This window comes from Boleophthalmus pectinirostris, unplaced genomic scaffold (assembly GCF_026225935.1).
Source record: "Boleophthalmus pectinirostris isolate CB_2022bp ecotype Guang Dong unplaced genomic scaffold, ASM2622593v1 HiC_scaffold_22, whole genome shotgun sequence".
Lineage (NCBI taxonomy): Eukaryota > Metazoa > Chordata > Actinopteri > Gobiiformes > Gobiidae > Boleophthalmus > Boleophthalmus pectinirostris.
Genome location: NW_026571190.1, coordinates 23,030,956 through 23,050,871, shown reverse-complemented (window position 1 = coordinate 23,050,871; position 19,916 = coordinate 23,030,956). Strand labels below are relative to the sequence as shown.

Sequence of the window (19,916 nt, the reverse complement as noted above, 5' to 3'; positions counted from 1 at the left end):
AGTAATCATTTTTAGTTTCCTCTACACAAACATAGTTTTTTCCTGCTGATATTTCAATGTTCTCTGGCAACAGGAAGTAGCCATAAGCTGGTTACTGTCTAAACGTACTGTAGACAGTCATGTAACCACAGGCCACACTGCCTTTGTCCTTTATTCATCTGTTCTCATGTAACTTATGTCAGCTATGGCTGCACTGGCACATTTGACACAAGTCTGCTACAGTCAGAAACTAATGGCCAATGTGTTCTGCCAATATTTTTTTTGCCGCTTATGTAGGGCTGATTTTGATTATTTTCTCCAAATTATGTAATTTAAATTTGCTACAAACTTTCCTCCAAGCCTTGTTTTACTGCAAACCTTTAAGAAAGCGGTGTAGTCACATTTTGTGCAATTATCCTCTTGCAATAAAGTGTTCAAATAAGGCTTTGTGCGTAGTCTTTAGGCAGCAGGTTAGCCAAAACAAAATATCGGCCTGTGCCAGAGATTTAAGGCAGATAACCAATACGCTAAAAAGTGCAAATATTGGTCAACTGATATATCGGCCTATCTCTAGTGTTTTCCTTTTATTTTTAAAAGAACACTCACATAAAGAACCCCCAAAGCTAAATGTTGCAAGTAGAATTTCAGGTCAAATATTTTAGACTGAAAAGTTAAAACCAAAAGTGTTTTAGGTCCAAAGACAGCCTCACACTCCCACCTATCTTGTGTTGAGCTGTGTAATTCACACATGAGGCTGCTTCTTGACTCTGTTAATGGCAGACATTCCTCCCAGACTGTAGCATGCAGCTCACGTGACCTCTTCCTGACGCCTTTAGAGTCCAAGCTTTTGTTTGCGGCTCTCACAAAAGGAGGAGGTTGAGTCTCTTCTGCATTCCCGACAACTCAGCACGCTAATGTAATTTGTTAGAAACCACAGGGTTACTGTGTCAATGTCTCACAGTGACATTTTTTGCATGCTGGTTTGTTAAAGGAGCTATCTCAATAGGTGGTGTTCAGCCAGTCAATCAAGTTCCAAAGTAGAACTTAGGCCTATCATGATAATTACTTCATTTCAGCTTGTTGTTTAATATCTGACACATGGAACAATATTGTTTTGGGGTCAGTATTTATTGTTTCTGGGGTCAGTATTTATGCCGAAGTCATAGAAAGTTGGATAAATAAATTCTGTAACTCATTGTAGATATAAACTAAAATACTAAAGTTCTGCAATTTATTTCACGCTCCTTATTTTTTCACAATATTGTACATTTAGAATATTTTTTGTGGTTTAAATCTGCTCTTGGGTTGTTGTGTCAGTGGCATAAATTAGTTTCAATATTATCTTTTATCATCTATAATTTCTTCAGCAATGTCGTGCTTCAAAATGTGTTATCATGACAGACCTAGTAGAACCTGTATGGTGTTTGCCAGGACAAATCTTATATTACACTGGGACTGGAAAAACATAGCCCTTAATTCAAACAGAAAGGAAGAAGTAAATGGAATAAGAAAAGAGCCTCTGTTATGTAAGTGGCAATAACAGTAGTGATATGTTGGAGATCTGCCATCTTGGTCCACACTTGCCCATGCATTCACACACACCCTCCCACACAGCCAGCCCACTCACTGAAGGCTCTGAGGAGACGTGTCCCTGTCTGCCCATCCTCATCTGACCACCACCCGCTGCTGTAGGGAGCCTCAGGAAGTACTATAGTAACAGTGTGAAGGCAGAGCGCTGTAATGAAGCAGTTCTGAGACACTTTATAATGAATGGACTTGCTTAATCTCCTTATGTGTGCCTTTTCCGGCACTCTTCATTTCATTAGCCAATTTAAACGGGAGGGATATTAAAGTTTATCTTACTAATTTGTCTTTTTCCACAGGCGAATTTGAAATATCATGGTTGGTCTTTTAGTCTAGTTTGTAAAATATTAGTCTTTTTTTTTTGTTTGTTTGTTCATTTTTGTTTGTTTAAATGAAAAGTATTTAATGGGTCACGATACATTCCTTTTGTTGCATGTGCAGATTAAAACCTAAATGATATCTTTTACAAAACAGCAGTGACACCAGATTATCTTTTCGTCAGCTACATTTGTATTGCATACACAGTGAAGTAAAAGTACAGTTGCCATAGTTACCCAATGTTTAATACACTGCTTTTCTGAGAAATGTTAAAAGATTAAGGTCAAAAACTTCACAAAATGTTACTGAATTCAATTTTATTCAAGCCAAACCTGTTAAAATGAACACATTATTTTTCTGTCATACTGGCCATTGTACAACCTATAGCACTTATAGTGACCGTGTAGCAGCCAGGGTGTTCCCAATCCTCTGCCAAAGTAAATGTTCCACACAATTCACTTCAACAGTAAATGTAGAGCCAACAGCCACATGGTTTCCACTTCTCCACTGAGCTGTTTGTGTCTTTATCAATATTAAATCTCTTAATGTTAGAAACAAATCTATATTGCACTGCAGCATTGTACAAACCCATTTAAAACATTAGCATTAACAGTGATGGGGAACATGCAGATTGCTAATGTGTTTCTTGATGTATTTCACGGCTGTGGATAATATAAGCTGTGATGAAGGCTGTCATTAGTTCTGTTGTTATTACCATTCTGCACCTGTGATCTCTTGCAGCGCTGCATTAATATTTCATCAAGTGCTTGCTTAATAGCACTGCTATTCAAAGAGCTTATAAAATAATGAATGGCCAAAGCATTTTTACATGGTTTAATAAAGAGAGGAATCAGGTTGTCTGCTGCCACACCCTGCAGTAATCTCCCAAGATTATTTTTAGCCCCTGTAATGCCAGACCCCAGGGAGACTGCTGCGGTTTGGGCCATTGTGTAACACATGTCACTATTGTAGCTCTGTCCATATTTGCATGGTTTGTTCAAATATTGGCTTGCAGTGTGTTATTAAACCATAAAACCATTATGCAAACATACTGAAATGCCTCAACTGTACCTGTGACTGTTAGTAAATTGTAGTCCATGTTACTATAATTCCATCAAAACTTGTATTTTGTTTAGTGTGTAGACATGAGAATTTGTGGTTGTAAATATATATATATAAAAAAAAAATCAGTTCATTTAAAGCACCAAGACAAAGATTTTATGTCCAATGCTGTCCACATGCTTTATAGTTGCAGGGTTCAGTATCCGCATGTTGTGGTGTATAATTCATATGTCGAGGCAGGGTCTGGATTGAGGGGACATTAGGATCAATGGTTCTGGCTCTGTGTGGACTCATAAATCACAAAACATCTACTGTTGTCCCAGAAACTCTGTGGCTCCAATGCAGGCTTTGTTATCTGTGCGTAAGGCTTCCTATTTGATAATGACTTCCATTTTTCACACATTGTTTGTTTGTAAGACAGTGGGACTCAGCTCTGATGTCATGGTCTCATGCTTCATGTAGCATTTGTTTAAAAATATACACATAATACATTGATTTCACTTTAAATTGAAATGTGCGATTTCACTATAAATTGTTGAGCAGTACTACAGCCCCTGAAATAATAATAAAGGCTTGGATTTTCATATTGACCTTGTTCTCTGAAATATTCTAATTGGATTGTGTGCTGTCAACTGTAAAGGATGCAAGACGAACTCTAGACCCCCCTGTTCTAGTTAGCTGACCTCAATGTGAGAAGATTTCAACCTTTGGGGGTATTGTGCTTTTCTTTATCGTTCTATTCATAGTTTTCAGACAAACAATTCTTTCCTGATTTGAAAGACTTTGTGAAGACCTTTCTTCATTCAAAAGATATAATAGTTTGATATAAATTGCTTAATTGCTATGACCACAAATGTTTTTTTTTTTTGTTTTTTGTTTTTTTCCCATATCTTCAAATCAATGAATATGAATTTAATACCTTAAGGCACTGCAATCTGTAAAACATAATCTGACTTTTAACAAATCAATTGTTGCTCCAATGGTCCTCTTCAGAATTTGGTCAGTGATTGCAGGAGTAGGAGGGGAAAGTAGGTGGAGAGATTCCGAGCTAGTGGCGTTGCTGGTTCTGAGCTGTGTTAGCTTGGTTTTCCAAACAAGCTTGTAATTGTTGCCACAGTAATGCCCCCCCCCAATAAATTTTTGCGACACTTACATTTGCCTTCCATATTATACATTTTGAAGTGCTATATTGTTGAAGTAAATATAGACGATAATCAATAATACTGAAACTAAATGATGCCACTGATACAAAAACCCAAGAGCAAATTTAGCCCACAAAACTATTCTAAATGTCCAATATGATTAAAATCATGAGCTGCAATAAATAGCAGAATTAAACATTTTAGTACTTAGTTTTCATCTGTAATGAGTCATGGAAGATGCTGAGTCAGAACCAGGTCTCAGCACCAGGAGCCAGCAATTTTGAGTGGAAAATGGCAGAACTGGTTCTAAATTGAGCACCGGCCCGTAACCAGCACCAGAATCAGCTTGGTGGAAAAGGGGTGAGAAAGACAGCTGCAAGGAGCTTAAGTTTCTTCATCAAAAATGTACCCAGGATTTTAGAAATTATTGCAAATGATTTTATATTCTGTAAATGTTAAATATAATTTTTTAGTCCCAAAAGGTAAAAGGAATTTGAGTAATGCAACCTTAAAACCTTTTTGCCTTCCCATTTTATGCTAAAATGCAGCTATCCTTTGGCTCATTCTAATGGCTATCTCTTGCTTTCTGCTATTCTTACTTTGTTATCTCAAAAACAGCTCGCAGTACTTAGACTGAAGAACACAGTACTACACTCTGTCTCTCTCTGCAGTGTCTAGACATAACCTGATGATTAGGAGGACAAAGGACATTAGCAGTTTTTCTAGTTATTACTTGGTGTGGTGGGATAGTACGTGTAGCAAATATTTATCATACTTAAGTCCCAGTTTGTGGAAAAAAGTGTAGAAGATAAGTACAAAAACACAGGAAGTAGGAGTGAGTGTCACCAACACTGAAAAGTCCACCTAAATGCAGAGACAATTTACACACAAGGAAGACAACTGTGTTGTTACTGATATCTCTAAACATTACTATTATGTAATTTAGACAGGTTTTAGCCCTTGTTAACAGTATGGTTGCTGGTTGCATTATGTTCCCTGTGTTCAACCAGATTAAGTAAAATAGAAAAATATCCTATTTTGTGTGTGTGTAAAATCTTTACTAAAATTTATAAACAACAGTTGTGTCTTGAGATTACTACCTGTGACATAATTATGTGGGGTTTTTTTTACTACTAACTGTCTGGAATCTGACGTAGCTATCTTTTTTTTAATTTTTTATCTGACATAGCTGTCTTTTTTATTTATTTATTTTTTTTAAATAGCTATCTTTTTTACAACTAACTATCTGGAAATTATTATATTTCTATTATTTATATTTCTGTTATTTTCATATATATATATATATATATATATATATATATATATATATATATATATATATATATATATATATATATATATATATATATATATATATATATATATATATATATATATATATATATAGTATTATTATATTTCTGTTATATTTTCTATTTTAGTGAAATGAATAGTGGTAGTCATATGCATCTTAAAGGTACATTGTGTACCTTTTCTGGTGGAGGGTCCATCAAAGGCTTTTTTTCATGGAAGATGGAATGTTACCTTTCTATCTTTATGGAGAACTTACAGGTCAAATCTGTGGAGAAGCGACCATGCTCACAGTCAGAATGCCTGTTTTTCTAGGTATTTATGAGCAGTAAAACCACCTGTAACTGAATATGTAAGGCATAGCTTTTTAAAATCATACTGTGAAACATTCTGGTCAGAGCAATGACATATCCATAGAAACAAGCAGGTGACGGACTCCCAACCAAAAAGTTACATAGTGCACCTTTAAGTGTGGTTAATGGTCTTCCCTAATGTCTAAGACTCAATACAATCAATACACACTGTAAATGACTCTGAACAAAAATCGAAGCCTATTAAAAGCTTGTCTCTTCACCTCCCACGTGAACCTGTTAAATGCAGTGGCTAAGGATTTTCTCTCCCACCTGTCACTCCGCTATTGATGTTCATTTTTGGCCTTTAGAGCGTCAAATGTGTTTTTGACGCACATTTTATAGGCTCACTTTTCTCCGTAACCTTCTCGGGTCCTTTGCTGCGTTTCCCCTTCCGTGTAGCTTAGTGCCGTGGTGCCATTATGGAGGCCCTTAAATGTCAGAGCGCACCAGTGAATTATTGATGGGGATAAACATTGATCTCTTTATCATGAATACACGTCATGCTGGAGATGTTTGTATCTAATGAAATTCTTGAATACTGTGAACTTTGCTGGTGTGCTGTGCTCTTTCAGAAGTGAGCACTGGGGTCAACAATATTCAACTGAAACAAAAATCCCACACACATTTAGACTTAGACAAACTTTATTGATCCACAAGGGAAATTACTTGGACACCGTAGCTCACGTATCACAATATATTATAAGAGAAAATATAAATGGTAATAATAAATTTAAAATAAGTAGCAAAAATAGCAAGACACTGATCAAATATGGCATAATTATATAAATATATGTGCAAGTAAAAATTAAATTGAAATAAGTGATAAGTAATAGAAATAAGTAATGTTTGGTTGAAACATGGATGCAATTATAAGTAACTATACTGTAGAACATGATTTGTGATAAATCATCTTTCACTTTTGCGAACCAAAAATGAAGAAAAAAAAAGGATAATAATTTGTTTTTTCAGTTTTCAATTTTGCGTTCAAATGAATAATGGAAAAAACAAATAATGGCCTTTTCCTGTTTCCGTGACTTAAACTGCAATGCCGGACTTTTGCACCGCATACGGACTGAACCAGAACTGAACCAGGCCTAAAACAGGACTACACCAGGACTAAACCAGGACTGAGTGTTGGGACGGGTGTGCCAGCGTAGACCATTAGGTGATCAGGACTGAGACCAGGACCAGACCAGGACTGAACCAGGTCTAAACCAGGACTAAACTGCTCAGTCATGGTCTCAATCCCAGTTTCAGTCCTGGTCACCCGACAGTCTACACTGGCACACCTCCGGGCTCGTCCCAACATTCAGTCCTGGTTTAGTTCTAGTATAGTCCTGTTTTAGTCCTGGTTCAGTCCGACAAAGCAGTTTAAGTCCTAGAAATGGAAAACGGATATTTTCCAATTTTTACATTATTCATTTAAACACAAAATCGAAAACTGAAAAAACGAATCGTTATTAGTTTTTCTTTTGGTTTTGGAGACAAATAATGAAAAAAAGAAAACTGTTGGGTTTTTTCCCCTGTTTTTTTATTTTTGGTTTTATTTTGACAAACAAATAAACAAAAAATGATACACAGATTCTTTGAGTGTCCAGAAAAGCGCTATATAAAACTGATGCATTATTATTATTTATTATTTAAACATGGAACCTAGTTGTAATGTTAAAGTTAAAATGATTCATATCCATAGCATAAAGCTGCAGATTAGGCCTGACATTTTAATAACTATATCTACTTATCATTCAATAAATGATAATCATTATTTTGTAATTTATTACTTTTTCTTTGAACTAATGGGGAACTTATTTAGTTTTTATGTTCTATGAAGATTTGAGCTGTAGAGGGTTGAATAAATAACTTCTATGACTCATCATAGATGCAAATTAAATCCTAAAGTGTTTAAGCCATTTTATGAAGAACAAATTGAAACTCACATTTTGCATTTTTCTGTTGTTTCCAAGCATCCCTTCAATTACCTACAATTTGTGACATTGCTTTGTACATTTAGTTGTCAAAGCATTGATTGATTTGACTGATTGTTTTGTCTTTGGGATTTTGTGCGCTGAATTAAGAGTTTTCCTGTGTAATTTTAAGCACCTTTGGCCTGTATGCAGAAGTATGCATGTAAAGCAGATGTAAGGGCCAGAGTTGTGCACTGTCCAAATAAAGGCCTGCTGTGTTCCCTTGATGTGAGCCACTGCTTTAAACAGGAAGCAGGGCCTGGGCTCTGAGAATGGAGGGGTAGGGCTGGAGACTGTTAGTGATTCCTTTCTGAACAAATGCACTGCTCTGTTGAGGCCAGAGAGAGAGAGAGAGAGAGATTCTCTCTTGACGGCTGGGCCTGGGTGACTCGAGAAATGTGAGTCATTTCCTCAACACTCTTGCACTGGCATTCACTTTATTGACAAGAATTATTAAAAGTCAAGGAAATGTTGTTTTTCAGTGCAGTAATCGGTCAGTCTGCCGTCGAGTGTATTGACTAGGAAACACAATCTTCTGCCAGTAACTTACTATTTAGTTTTTCCTTTAAAATTAAAGATGATTGTAATACCTGAAACCTTCTTTCTTCACTTGAAAAAAAATGTAGGGTCCACATGAACCCTAGGGCTGCTCATATTTGGTAAAATATAGTTGTAATTGAGACTAGGTTTGCAAACTATTATAAGAGTGCCATGCATTACAGAGCCTATTGCAGAGGTCTAAACTATAGAGCAAGCAATTGTTTTTATTTTTTATGAAGAAGACCTGATATTTTATTTAAGGATGCACTGGTACTCTTATCTAGTCATTGTCGCATAGAAAGTGTCATAATGTTTGAATTTTTTTTATATTCAAAGCTATTCTGTAGTTACTTGAAAGATAAATTAAATAACAGCATGTATAACAACACATAACACATTTGGATCAGTACTGTCTTAGTATTATTTTCCTTAAAGCAAAAATAAAATGTTTTCAGTCTCTGTTATCGGTTAACATTAGGTATCTGTAGATACTTAAAGCTCGAGCATCAGGATTGGTATTGGAACCAAAAAAGCTGGATAGGTACATCCTTAATTTTATTGCTTGAAGTGAACCATAATAATAGACCCTTTCCATTGTTTGTCCCTGCTTTCTAAACATTGGCTCTAATGAATTTTTAGTAGGGGATTTAGCATTACACCAATATCTGTTTTGGCAACACACAAGGAGCCTTGTTAAAAACATATTGGAGGAGTGATTAGCACCTAAATTAAAAGCTAACACCCACAAATGTAACATAACATTTTTTCTCTAATGTTATGCTGTACAAATAGCACCAAAAGTATATCAGGCCACAAAAGTTTCACAATTCAATTGAAATTTTATTTCATCAAGCATCACAAAACCTTCTTAAATGAGTGAACTTTTGTAAGTGGAGCTGTAGGTTAGTTATTCACCGTAAATATATGTAGGCAAATATAACATGAACAAAAATGTAAATCCATGGTCAAAAAAATTCAAAGTGCATGTCTTTCTTCCATTTGATTGTAGTTTGCTGTAAATGTACTTGACTTTTATTGTGCTGCTAAACTCCACTTGGTGAGCTGGTATCTGTGTAATCCCTTTTAGCTGGTAGCCACTGTCCAAACTCTTTCATCACATTTTCCTCACTTTTCCTCATGCATTCATCATGAGTTTGTAAGCACGTTTCACATCATTCTGGGGATAAAGCAGAATTTTATTAGCATGGTTCTTACAAAAAAAGTGATACTGGTAAAAGCCCATCCACACTACTTCTGACTTTGTAATCCATAAAAATGCTTTATGATTAGATGCAGATAGCACACAAGTGTTTGTGTTTGATTTGATGCTGCTTTGACTTTTTATTTGACTTTTAAAATTGTGGTTTTGGGGAATGTGTTTTACTTGCATTTTTCTGTAAATATATAAATATAAGTTGTGTTTCCACTTCCACATGAATACTTTCCGTGCTTGTTCTGCTTGACTGTCTGTCTGAAGTGTTATCAGACTGAGTGCCAGGCAGACAGGTCTGTTGAGAAGACACTCTTTGCAGAGACTTGGTGACAGATCAAAAAGATCCTGTCTGCACCAAACTGTTCACTTTTCATATAAACCAATTCAGAGCAGAGCACACAAAAATGAATTATGTATGTTGTTTAGAGTTGCTTAATCCAAATCATGATATAAAGACACTGCCAATTGCAAAGTGTCCCAATGGGAGTTGGTGGAATGTATTGAAATATATTTACCTCTTAGCACACATTTGAACTTCTTTTCAACATTTTTCAAAGGTGTATCATTATGTAATTGTTTATATGGAGACTGGAGAATCGAAAGAGTTTGCATTTTTTCCTGAAAGGTTCCAGCTGAGAGAGGAGGAGCAGAAGAGGGGACCAAGTTTTTGGCAGAGAAGTTTATATTATGCAGTGGAACATTCCAGGCAAGACAGTGACATTTTCATGCATTTATTATTTAACCATTTATTTTTTATGCATATTTTTGGGGATGTGTGAATATCTATCAGGATATTGTAATATTAGAAGATTCACAGTAATGTTTTAGTTATTTTTGGTGGCTCCTTTAATATTTTATACTAGTAGTTTATTGATACTTTGCAATGACATCATGCTGAGGGTGTTCTGCATGTATCTCTAATGCCAAAATGTTTAGGAGTTACACAACACCCATATTTGCAAACACTGTGGAAAAGAATGTCTAAAAACTCAAGAAAAAAAAACACAAAACAACACATTTTCAGCAGCCTGTGATCAATGCGAGTGTTCAAGGAGTTTGATTTTCCACAAAATGATGAGAGTGACTAACTGAAAAAGCTGCAAAGTATCAATATATTCCGTAGGCTAGCTAAAACAGACCATAACACACTTTCAGACTTTCGTTTGCAATGTGTTACTGGGGGTCTTGGGGCCTTGGAGAGCACACCTACAAGCAAACAACCCATAAATCAATTTGTGTTGAATTATTAATGGTGCTCTTTAGTCATATATATGTTCACTGTCAGTACCTGTATAAAGGCTTAAACGTAAGACTATTCTGTAAATGACAAAGATAAAATTAAACAATATAGATTACTCTCTTTTGAATGGCATTTAAATTTCCATTCAAAGCATGCCTATTTGCATTTTGTTTATTCATTTAACTGGGATAGACAGACACAAGTGAATTGGATTGTGGTTGCCAAGGTGGTTGGCTGGTTTCAGTTCAGTAGTGTGTGCTGTTGATTATTGGTCCCTACCGCATTAAAACGGTGCTTCTTCATTATGTTTTGACTGTCAACTTGGAGCAGTCACAAGGTGTTATTGAGGCAGTAATGTCCCACTGCATCACTGCTTTTTCTGGAGGAGCCAGCCATGTGTGAAGCAGGTCTTTTACCTGAATGGAAGCAGTCAGGCGTGGGTCAAAGCAGACTTGTACAGGACATACAAAGGCATATTTTTATTATGTAATGTATAGAGCAGCATGCCCCCTGTCTACTCATGCAAGAATACAATTTATAGAACCACTCTGATAGCGCTTACACTCTATAGTTTTAGGTCAAGTTTGGGGAATATTCATATTATTTGTCATGTAATGTAAATATAAACAATAAGGGGTAAAAATTGGTGAAGAGGAAGGCTAATTTAAATTTCATCATGGAAAATAAGAAACCTTTTTAAAACCATAATACATTTCTTATTGCCTTCTCTCTAATTTCAAGCATGTTTCTAGCAATGTATCAATTTCAGTTTGTATGACGCTTTAGAGTAAAGAGCTTATTCTTCTTATATATATATTTTTCAGATGTGTTTGATTAAATTTCACAGTTTCCAGTATATAATATTCAAATGTGGTAACTTTGTCATTATTGGCTTGAGTTGCGACTATACAGTGTTTCTCTTAGAAATCCACATTATAACAGGATAACGTGGTGTACAGTCACCCCAAGTGGTTTTTATGTGTTTTGAGCCATACTCGAGCTCTCTGCTTTGTGTTACGCTCTTTACTGCTTCCCCCAGCAGCCTTCATTACATTCACACAGCACTTGTCTCATTCTCCCCAACCACCAATTACCAGGGTAAAACGTGTCTTACCCTGTGCACACCATTCACTGCACATTTCTCCATGCAGCGATTGTTTTAATCCATTTAAGTCCTCATAATCTTCCCTATGGTGAGGCAGTTTGATAAAGAGAAAATAAATAGCTATTTTTGCTGCAAACCCCATTTTAGAAACAGAAAGACACTTCAAAGCATTCAGTGTGGGTCGGTATTGGCAGATCAACACAACTACTTTAATCGGTTTAAATCCTGGGACGGTAAAGAAACTTAATTTGATTTTTTGAGTGGTGTCACATTCATTAAAACCAATAAATGAGCCAAGAAATAAAATGTATTTCTGTGTCTGACTAAAAGACATGATTGACATAAATTGATATAACACAGTATACTACTTTTGTAATTTACTTTAACTCCAGCAACAGTCAATATTCAAATACTACTGATTTATTGTTTACCCAAATCACATAATTGCACCAATGAACTTGTGACCTTGAATCCATTCAGATGGAATAGATTGAGTCAGGCAATGAGGCAGGTTATCTTGAGCTATCTGCTGTGCTGGAAGACAATACCGTCCTGGAGTTTCATTATATTTTAACATCAGCTGTAAGTAATCTGGTCCAGTGAGAATTAAGAGGCTACATGTGAAAAATGTACCTGGCATTAACTTCTTGCCCTGGTGATTTGTTGATATTCAAAACTCAACTCATTGATATGAAAAAAAACATGTGTGTGCGTTCAAAGATTGATACTCTACACATTAACCTGAATAAACAGGGTTAGGTTTGGTCAGTATTGCAAGAATAATGTTAACATATCTTGAAATATCCACTAAAAACAATTAGTCATAAATACTTCTTAAAATTTTGATCATATGAATATGTCTACCTAGAAATGACATGTGCTTGTTGTCATATGAATGTAATGCCTTTGGGGATGGGTGTTTGTGACCAGAATGGAAACGTACAGTATTTAGACCAACCAGTTAGAAATGCTTGGACTGATAACCAATATTAAACAGATATATATTATTCTATATTGTGATTTTTTTGTTTTATTAAGAGTAAAGTCTCTCCCTGTATCTCTGCAGTCCATGTGTCATCTGCCTCCTCCCTGTAGCAGCAGCAGCAGCAGCAGCAGTAATATTTCAGTCCCTCCTTCTCAGCCCCCTGCCCTCTGCTCTTTTCTCCTCCATTTAACAACTAAAACAAAGTTCATAACTGATCATTTAGGAGGGAATGAAGTCAAATCATGTCTGGGGAAAAAATAAAACAGCTTTTACTGTCAATCTAGCATTTATTTAATGAAATGCATTGTCTAAAACTTTTCTAAAGCCTTTAAAAGTCTGTAACTTTGTTTCAGTGGGTCTTTTGACTTGGAGTAAAGACTGTATAACAGTTTACAGTCTGCTCTGTTAAAATGCAGCAGTGTGCTTCTATCCCAGCTGCCTGCTCTTTCCATAGAGCTGTTTTCTTCCTGCAGGCCGGCAGGGTTAACTCTTTCATTACTGGAGCATAATATTGACCAACTGGTATTGGTGCTTTTAGCTGATACTGATATTACACATTCACATGGATATTGGCCTATACCGATATTGGCCTGATATATTGGCGCAGGCAGTGTGAGTAACTAGGATCTCTTTTGAGAGATTGTGAGCCTGTTGATCAGAATTGGTGAGATTCCCCACTTGTTATGGACTATTATTGACTCTTGTCATTGAAGTATGAGGTTTGTAAATGGTTTGGGTTCAGACTGGAGCTGGTCTTTTTGCAGCAGGCTCTGGGGCAAGTGAGTGATGTTGGTTATTGACTGTATTGACCGATGGTTCAGGAGCCACTGCCCTGAGGATCTTTGAGTCGTGCTGTGGAGATGTATGGGTCTGAAGGCTGCATTGATTTGCAATTATTACTGTGTATGAAAACCAACAGATAGGACACTCACCAGCACTGTGGTGTATTATGGCATAGTGAGTTGGTCAGCATGTAAAAATTACACAATCATTTTCATTTTCATCATCAAGAGTAAGTTGGATCATAAAAGTGGGATTAGCTCTTACCAATGAACCATCTAAACCAACCAAATACTAAAGCTAACAGGATTTGTGATGCTTGATGAAAAAAAAAAAAAAAAATAAAAAAAAATATATATATATATATATATATATATATATATATATATATATATATATATATATATATATATATATATATATAAAATGTATGTGCAGCACTTCAGAAGTTGTGTGCCTCTCAGACTAGCAGTGTTTGAAAGCTGGAGTGACACTGGCTTCAACATACAGAACGACAATAGCAATGTGTGACTTTATTCTAACTGCAAATCAAGCTAAAAAGAATCATACATGAAAGATGTTTGCCAAACCTTACATTGTTTTGACAAAAATATTTTTTTTTCTGACCCATAACAATTTAGCAAACAATTAGTCCAGATAAATTGTATATTTTGTAAACAGCCATGGCTGTAATTAAAATACTGAACCTGTACACACTTCTCTTCATTGTGAGGTGACTGCAGACACTCTGCCACTGTGTTAATTAAGTCTTGTGCCAATTTCATAACATTCATTTTGTCATTACTTACTGCATTTTAGTTGTGTGTTTTAGATATGTTTGCATTTCAATTGTTAACAAATGTGTATAGCTCCTGTCAGTCAGTGAAGAGGTGGCACTGTGTTTTTCAATAAGAGCAGTCAGCTTGCAGGCAGCTTTGGCCATCTGGACCCACGATAAGGAGCCTAGTCCAGACACCAGTGTGCTTTTCCATTCCTTTCAATTTTATCAGAGCGACTGATCTGATCTGTCATTCTGTCTAAATATCAACCTTGGGTATTAACCATGTATCTTTTGTTCCTCTCTTCTCACATATGTCTGTTTTATTCCCTCTCTTCCTCTGCAGTTTGCTGTTTTGTGGTCCACAAGAGGTGCCATGAGCTTGTCACGTTCTGCTGCCCGGGAGCAGATAAGGGGCCTGACACAGACGTAAGTAACCAGAGCCCAGCTGTGCTCTGTCACAAGCTGCCTGTTAAAGAGCAGCTTTTTCTCTATGACACTTAGGTGCATATAGCCTCCAGGTTTATTTAGTGGAGAGAGAGGAGGGCCCTAAACAATACCTGGTGAAAAAGGTTGTGTTGGCCAAGAGTGAAAGTCCACTTACATACATATTAGCCTGCTGCTCATGTATTACGTATTACGCATTTTAGAGGGAGTGCAGGTTGGCCTCTGTAACTGGAGACATGTCATTCATACAAGTCAGTACAGTGCCTTTAAATAGAGCAGAGCAAGATGACACACAAGTCGTAATAGCAGAAAATAGTCCTAGAGACTGGTTCTTGGTTGAAGATGACACCGACTTTAGAGAAGGAACTAGAGGAGAACCAGGTTCACTGTGACAAAGACACTAGACTTATGTGACCCCAAGTCACATACCACAGCTGCCCTGTGCCTTTAAGGCCTGCCAGTGGCAATAGACACATTGCAATTTGTCTTACTATTTCTGCTTGTTTTATATAATCAGATAGATTACTATTGCAACAACACATCATCAGTAGGATAAAACTAACCTTTCTCACAATTAAGCTGGGTCTAACTCCAGCTCACGTTCCCTGTTAGTGGGTGAACAATCCAATGCTTGGTGAATTCTGCTTCACAATGATAGGAAGAGCCGACATTGAAGGATCAAAAATTGATTGTCTGTGATTCCCCACTACTCAAAACTTAAGTACAAGTACATAAGTACCTGAGCCTTCTTCTACTTGTTAGTATTTCATTTGGGAACACTGCTGTACTGTTGCTATGGGCAACCACATATATCACAAGGTTTGATGCCTCAGGATTGTGTAGATTAGGACAGCAGTAACTCCCTGTACATAGATTGGCAATTTGCAGAGCACATGTACCTGTATTCTATGGCTTATGGCTTTTATGACTGCAACTCAAACACAAAACACAAACCATCAACCTTTTTACTTGTATTTGTGTCATTTAGTAAACACACCTAGAACTAATATAGGAGAAAGGAAAAAACCCAATCACTGTACTTTCCAATCATGCATGTAATTGTACATATACCACAATATAGAGTATTTAGTGTACCGCAATATTCTTTGCAGTCAGTGCTTTATTAATGTGAAGGTAGCTGCTAAAGGTCACATGTATTAAAATCAATTTGTACAATCAAAACTGCTCATGTCATCTCAAGTGTTGTGGTGTAGATTACAGTGGAGTAAGTTCACTTGTGGTGCATCACTAATGCATGAGTTTCCCGTTTCACTTCAGGGCCTCGCAGGTGGAGCTGAGTTTGACATGTTTGTATTTGTGTGGCTGCATCAGTGAGGTCCATTTTATCCCAGTGGAGCAAGCAAACCTGAGCACTGATTTCTCTGCACCAACATGAACACTGGTGTCCACTGCACAATTTTATTCGTCTTATTAAATAGTTGGATGTCCCACTACATGACGTGTGGAACAACACATTTGCACACTGTGTGATGGTGCCCAATGCACATGACCAATTATGGTTATGTTGAAGTTAATATCAGGCTCTATGTGGTAACGTCTCCATAATTGTACATGTTCCTTTCAGCACAGATGGCCAAAATTGTGCAGTTGCCACCCGGTTTTAGGCATAATTTCTGTCTTTATATTTCTGTCTGGTTTTGATGCTTGCTGACGTACTTTGTCTCATTGTAAAGGACCCTGCTTCTTGTAAATTGAATACAAGATTAAATCAGTGAGTCAAAATTATATCATGGTGCCACAAAGCATTTTGGTTGTCACAATGAGCCTTCTATCAGTAAAGGGCTTGATGTTCTCAAAGGGTTGGTTCTAGGTCTATGCCTCATTTGTAATTTATTTATTCATTTATTACATGTGCCCTTTCATATACAAAGGCAAAAATGGTGTTTGACACAGTAGTACGATTATTTAATTTATTTAAAACTGCCAACTCATATTAGAGGTAATTTCCTCTAGTCCAATGTGCTGGTGTTATGTAATAGTGTGTGAATCTGGTCTGACCCCCACCATGGTGGTTTGCAGGGCATGCTTTCTGCTGTGAGTGTGCACAAGCTGCGTCTCACATCATAAAGAAACCTGAGCTCACATATTTGAGCTGGTGCTGTGGTTTAATTTTGGTGTGTGCACACTGACATGTCCCAGAGGCCCAGCGCTGCTACAGAACTATGGGGCTATGTGGAAGTGCCTTCAGTCTCCATTGGTAAAACCACATACTGACATTTACTGTGACTGCAAAATAGTATTAGAACATACAATATACAATAACTGCATTATTGATTGACATCTTTAGCCATGTGTCTTGTGGGCTCCTGAGTACATTTAGGCACAATATCTCCATGCAGCAGATCCCTAATGAGTCTGTGTTTGCTAATAGGCCAAGACACAGCTCTAAGTGCTCACATGACCTGAGGTGTGCGTGCAGAAATGCTGACTCATTTCCTGCTGGAGTGTTTCCTATGTGAGTAGTTTGCATTGGTGTTCCCTGCCTTTTTGACTAGAGCTAGTAGAGGAATTACACAAACAAAGCAAACAAAGTGTTTTTAATGTTGTGAAATATAAGTTGTTGTTCTAGACATGACAAAGGCACTGAAAATCATAATACATTTATTTATTTATTTTTAGTAAAGATAAAACCACATGAAAATCACACCTGGGTCTGAGCAATTCAAGAAATGTGATTTTAGTGATTACTCTATTCAATTGCAAAAAATGTAACTGAAAATAAATGAATGAATGATCTTCTGTTCAGAATATGCACTTGCTCTGCCACTCAGTAACATTTAAATCTGCTCTGGCTCTTAAACAAAGCGGTCACAAAACATTAGTAATAAAAAGGTTTGAAATAATGATTTTATGTGCCAAATAATTGTGATAACAGTTGAGGAGCCACAGTCACACCTTTTGTTACTTATTGATCATATGTACCATAAGCAAGACAACAAGATAACTGTATCTTTCTGGCAAAAGAGTCAAGTAATTTGCAGCTAGTACTGCAACCCAAAATTACTCATCAATTCCCATATGATGAGTTACACACAGAGGCCAGTTACGTCGCCCGGATTGGCGTCACCGGGGCCTCACCCTGGAGCCAGGCCTGGGGTGGGTGCTCGCCAGCGAGCGCCTGGTAGCCGGGCCTTCCCTCACGGGGTCCGGCTGGGCTCAGCCCAAAGGAGCGACGTGGGGCCGGTGCATAGGGATCAGGGCAGCAGTCGACGGCGGGGGCCTCGGCGACCGGATCTCCGGACATGGAGACTAGCTCTGGGGACATGGGGGAAGGAGCCTGAGCTGGTGCGGGAGGTTGAGCGTTACCGACTAGATATAGTCGGCCTCACCTCCATACACAGTTTGGGCTCTGGTGTGGGCCTGCTCATTGCCCCACAGCTCAGCCGCTGTGTGTTTAAGTTCACCCCGGTGAACGAGAGGGTTGCGTCCCTGCGCCTTCGGGTCGGGGACAGGTCTCTCACTGTGGTGTCGGCCTACGGGCCGAACAGCAGTGCTGAGTACCCGGCCTTCTTGGAGTCCTTGGGAGGGGTACTAGACAGTGCACCGACTGGGGACTCCGTTGTTCTACTGGGGGACTTCAACGCCCACGTGGGCAACGACAGTGACACTTGGAGAGGGGTGATTGGGTGGAACGGCCTCCCCGATCTGAACCCGAGCGGTGTTCCGTTACTGAACTTCTGTGCTAGTAACAGTTTGTTTATAGCAAACACCATGTTTGAGCACAAGGGTGTCCATAAGTGCACGTGGCACCAGGACACCCTAGGCCAGAGGTCGATGATCGACTTTGTAGTCGTGTCATCTGACCTCCGGCCGCGTGTCTTGGACACTCGGGTGAAGAGAGGGGCTGAGCTGTCAACTGATCATCACCTGGTTGTGAGTTGGGTTCGCTGGCGAAGGAGGAAGCCGGAAAGACCTGGCAGGCCCAAGCGTGTAGTGAGTGTCTGTTGGGAACGTCTGGCGGAGCCCTCTGTCAGAGGGACCTTCAACTTGCACCTCCGGGAGGACTTCTCCCGGATTCCGGGGGAGGCTGGAGATATGGAGTCCGAGTGGGCTCTGTTCTCGGCCTCTATTTTCGGCAATCCCCGAACCCGGTGGTGGACACCAGAAGTAAGGGATGCCGTCAAGCTGAAGAAGGAGTCCTATCGGGCCTTGTTGGCTCGTGGGACTCCTGAGGCAGCTGATGGGTACCGGCGGGCCAAGCGTGCTGCAGCCTGTGTGGTCGCAGAGGCAAAAACTCTGAGCTGGGAGGAGTTCGGGGAGGCCATGGAGGAGGACTATTGGACGGCCTCAAAGAGATTCTGGCAAACTGTCCCGCACCTCAGGAGGGGGAAGCAGTTCTTTACCAACACTGTTTACAGTGCGGGGGGAGAGCTGTTGACCTCGACTGGGTACGTTGTCCGGCGGTGGAAGGAATACTTTGAGGATCTCCTCAATCCCACATCACGTCTTCCGAGGAGGAAGCCGAGGCTGGGGACTCGGAGGCGGACTCATCCATCACCCTGGCTGAAGTCACTGAGGTGGTTGGCAAGCTCCTTGGTGGCAAGGCTCCGGGGTTGGATGATATCCGTCCTGAGTACCTTAAGTCTCTGGATGTTGTGGGGCTGTCTTGGCTGACACGCCTCTTCAACATCGCGTGGCGGTCGGGGACAGTACCTCTGGACTGGCAAACCGGCGTGGTGGTCCCTCTGTATAAGAAGGGGGACTGGAGGGTGTGTTACAACTATAGGGGAATCACACTTCTCAGCCTTCCCGGTAAGGTCTATGCCAGGGTACTGGAGAGGAGAATCCGGCCGATAGTCGAACCTCGGATCCAGTAGGAGCAGTGTGGTTTTCGTCCTGGCCGTGGAACACTGGACCAGCTCTACACTCTCCATAGGGTGCTCGAGGGTTCATGGGAGTTTGCCCAACCAGTCCACATGTGCTTTGTGGACTTGGAGAAGGCATTCGACCGTGTCCCTCATGGTGTCCTGTGGGGGGTGCTCTGGGAGTATGGGGTCCGGGGCTCTTTGCTAAGGGCTGTCCGGTCCCTATATGACCGGAGCAGGAGGTGTGTTCGCATTGCCGGCAGAAAGTCAGACCTGTTCCCGGTGCATG

At 39.0% G+C, this 19,916-nt stretch overlaps 1 protein-coding gene across 1 annotated transcript in view; it reads left to right on the top strand.

Moving 5' to 3' along the window:
- prkcaa (protein kinase C, alpha, a) overlaps positions 1-19,916 on the top strand; it is an 83,965-nt gene that overhangs the window by 13,925 nt on the left and 50,124 nt on the right. The window contains exon 3 of the mRNA XM_020931494.2: positions 14,701-14,783. Within this exon, the coding sequence (XP_020787153.1) occupies positions 14,701-14,783 (83 nt within the window). The remainder of the gene's footprint in view (positions 1-14,700; positions 14,784-19,916) is intronic.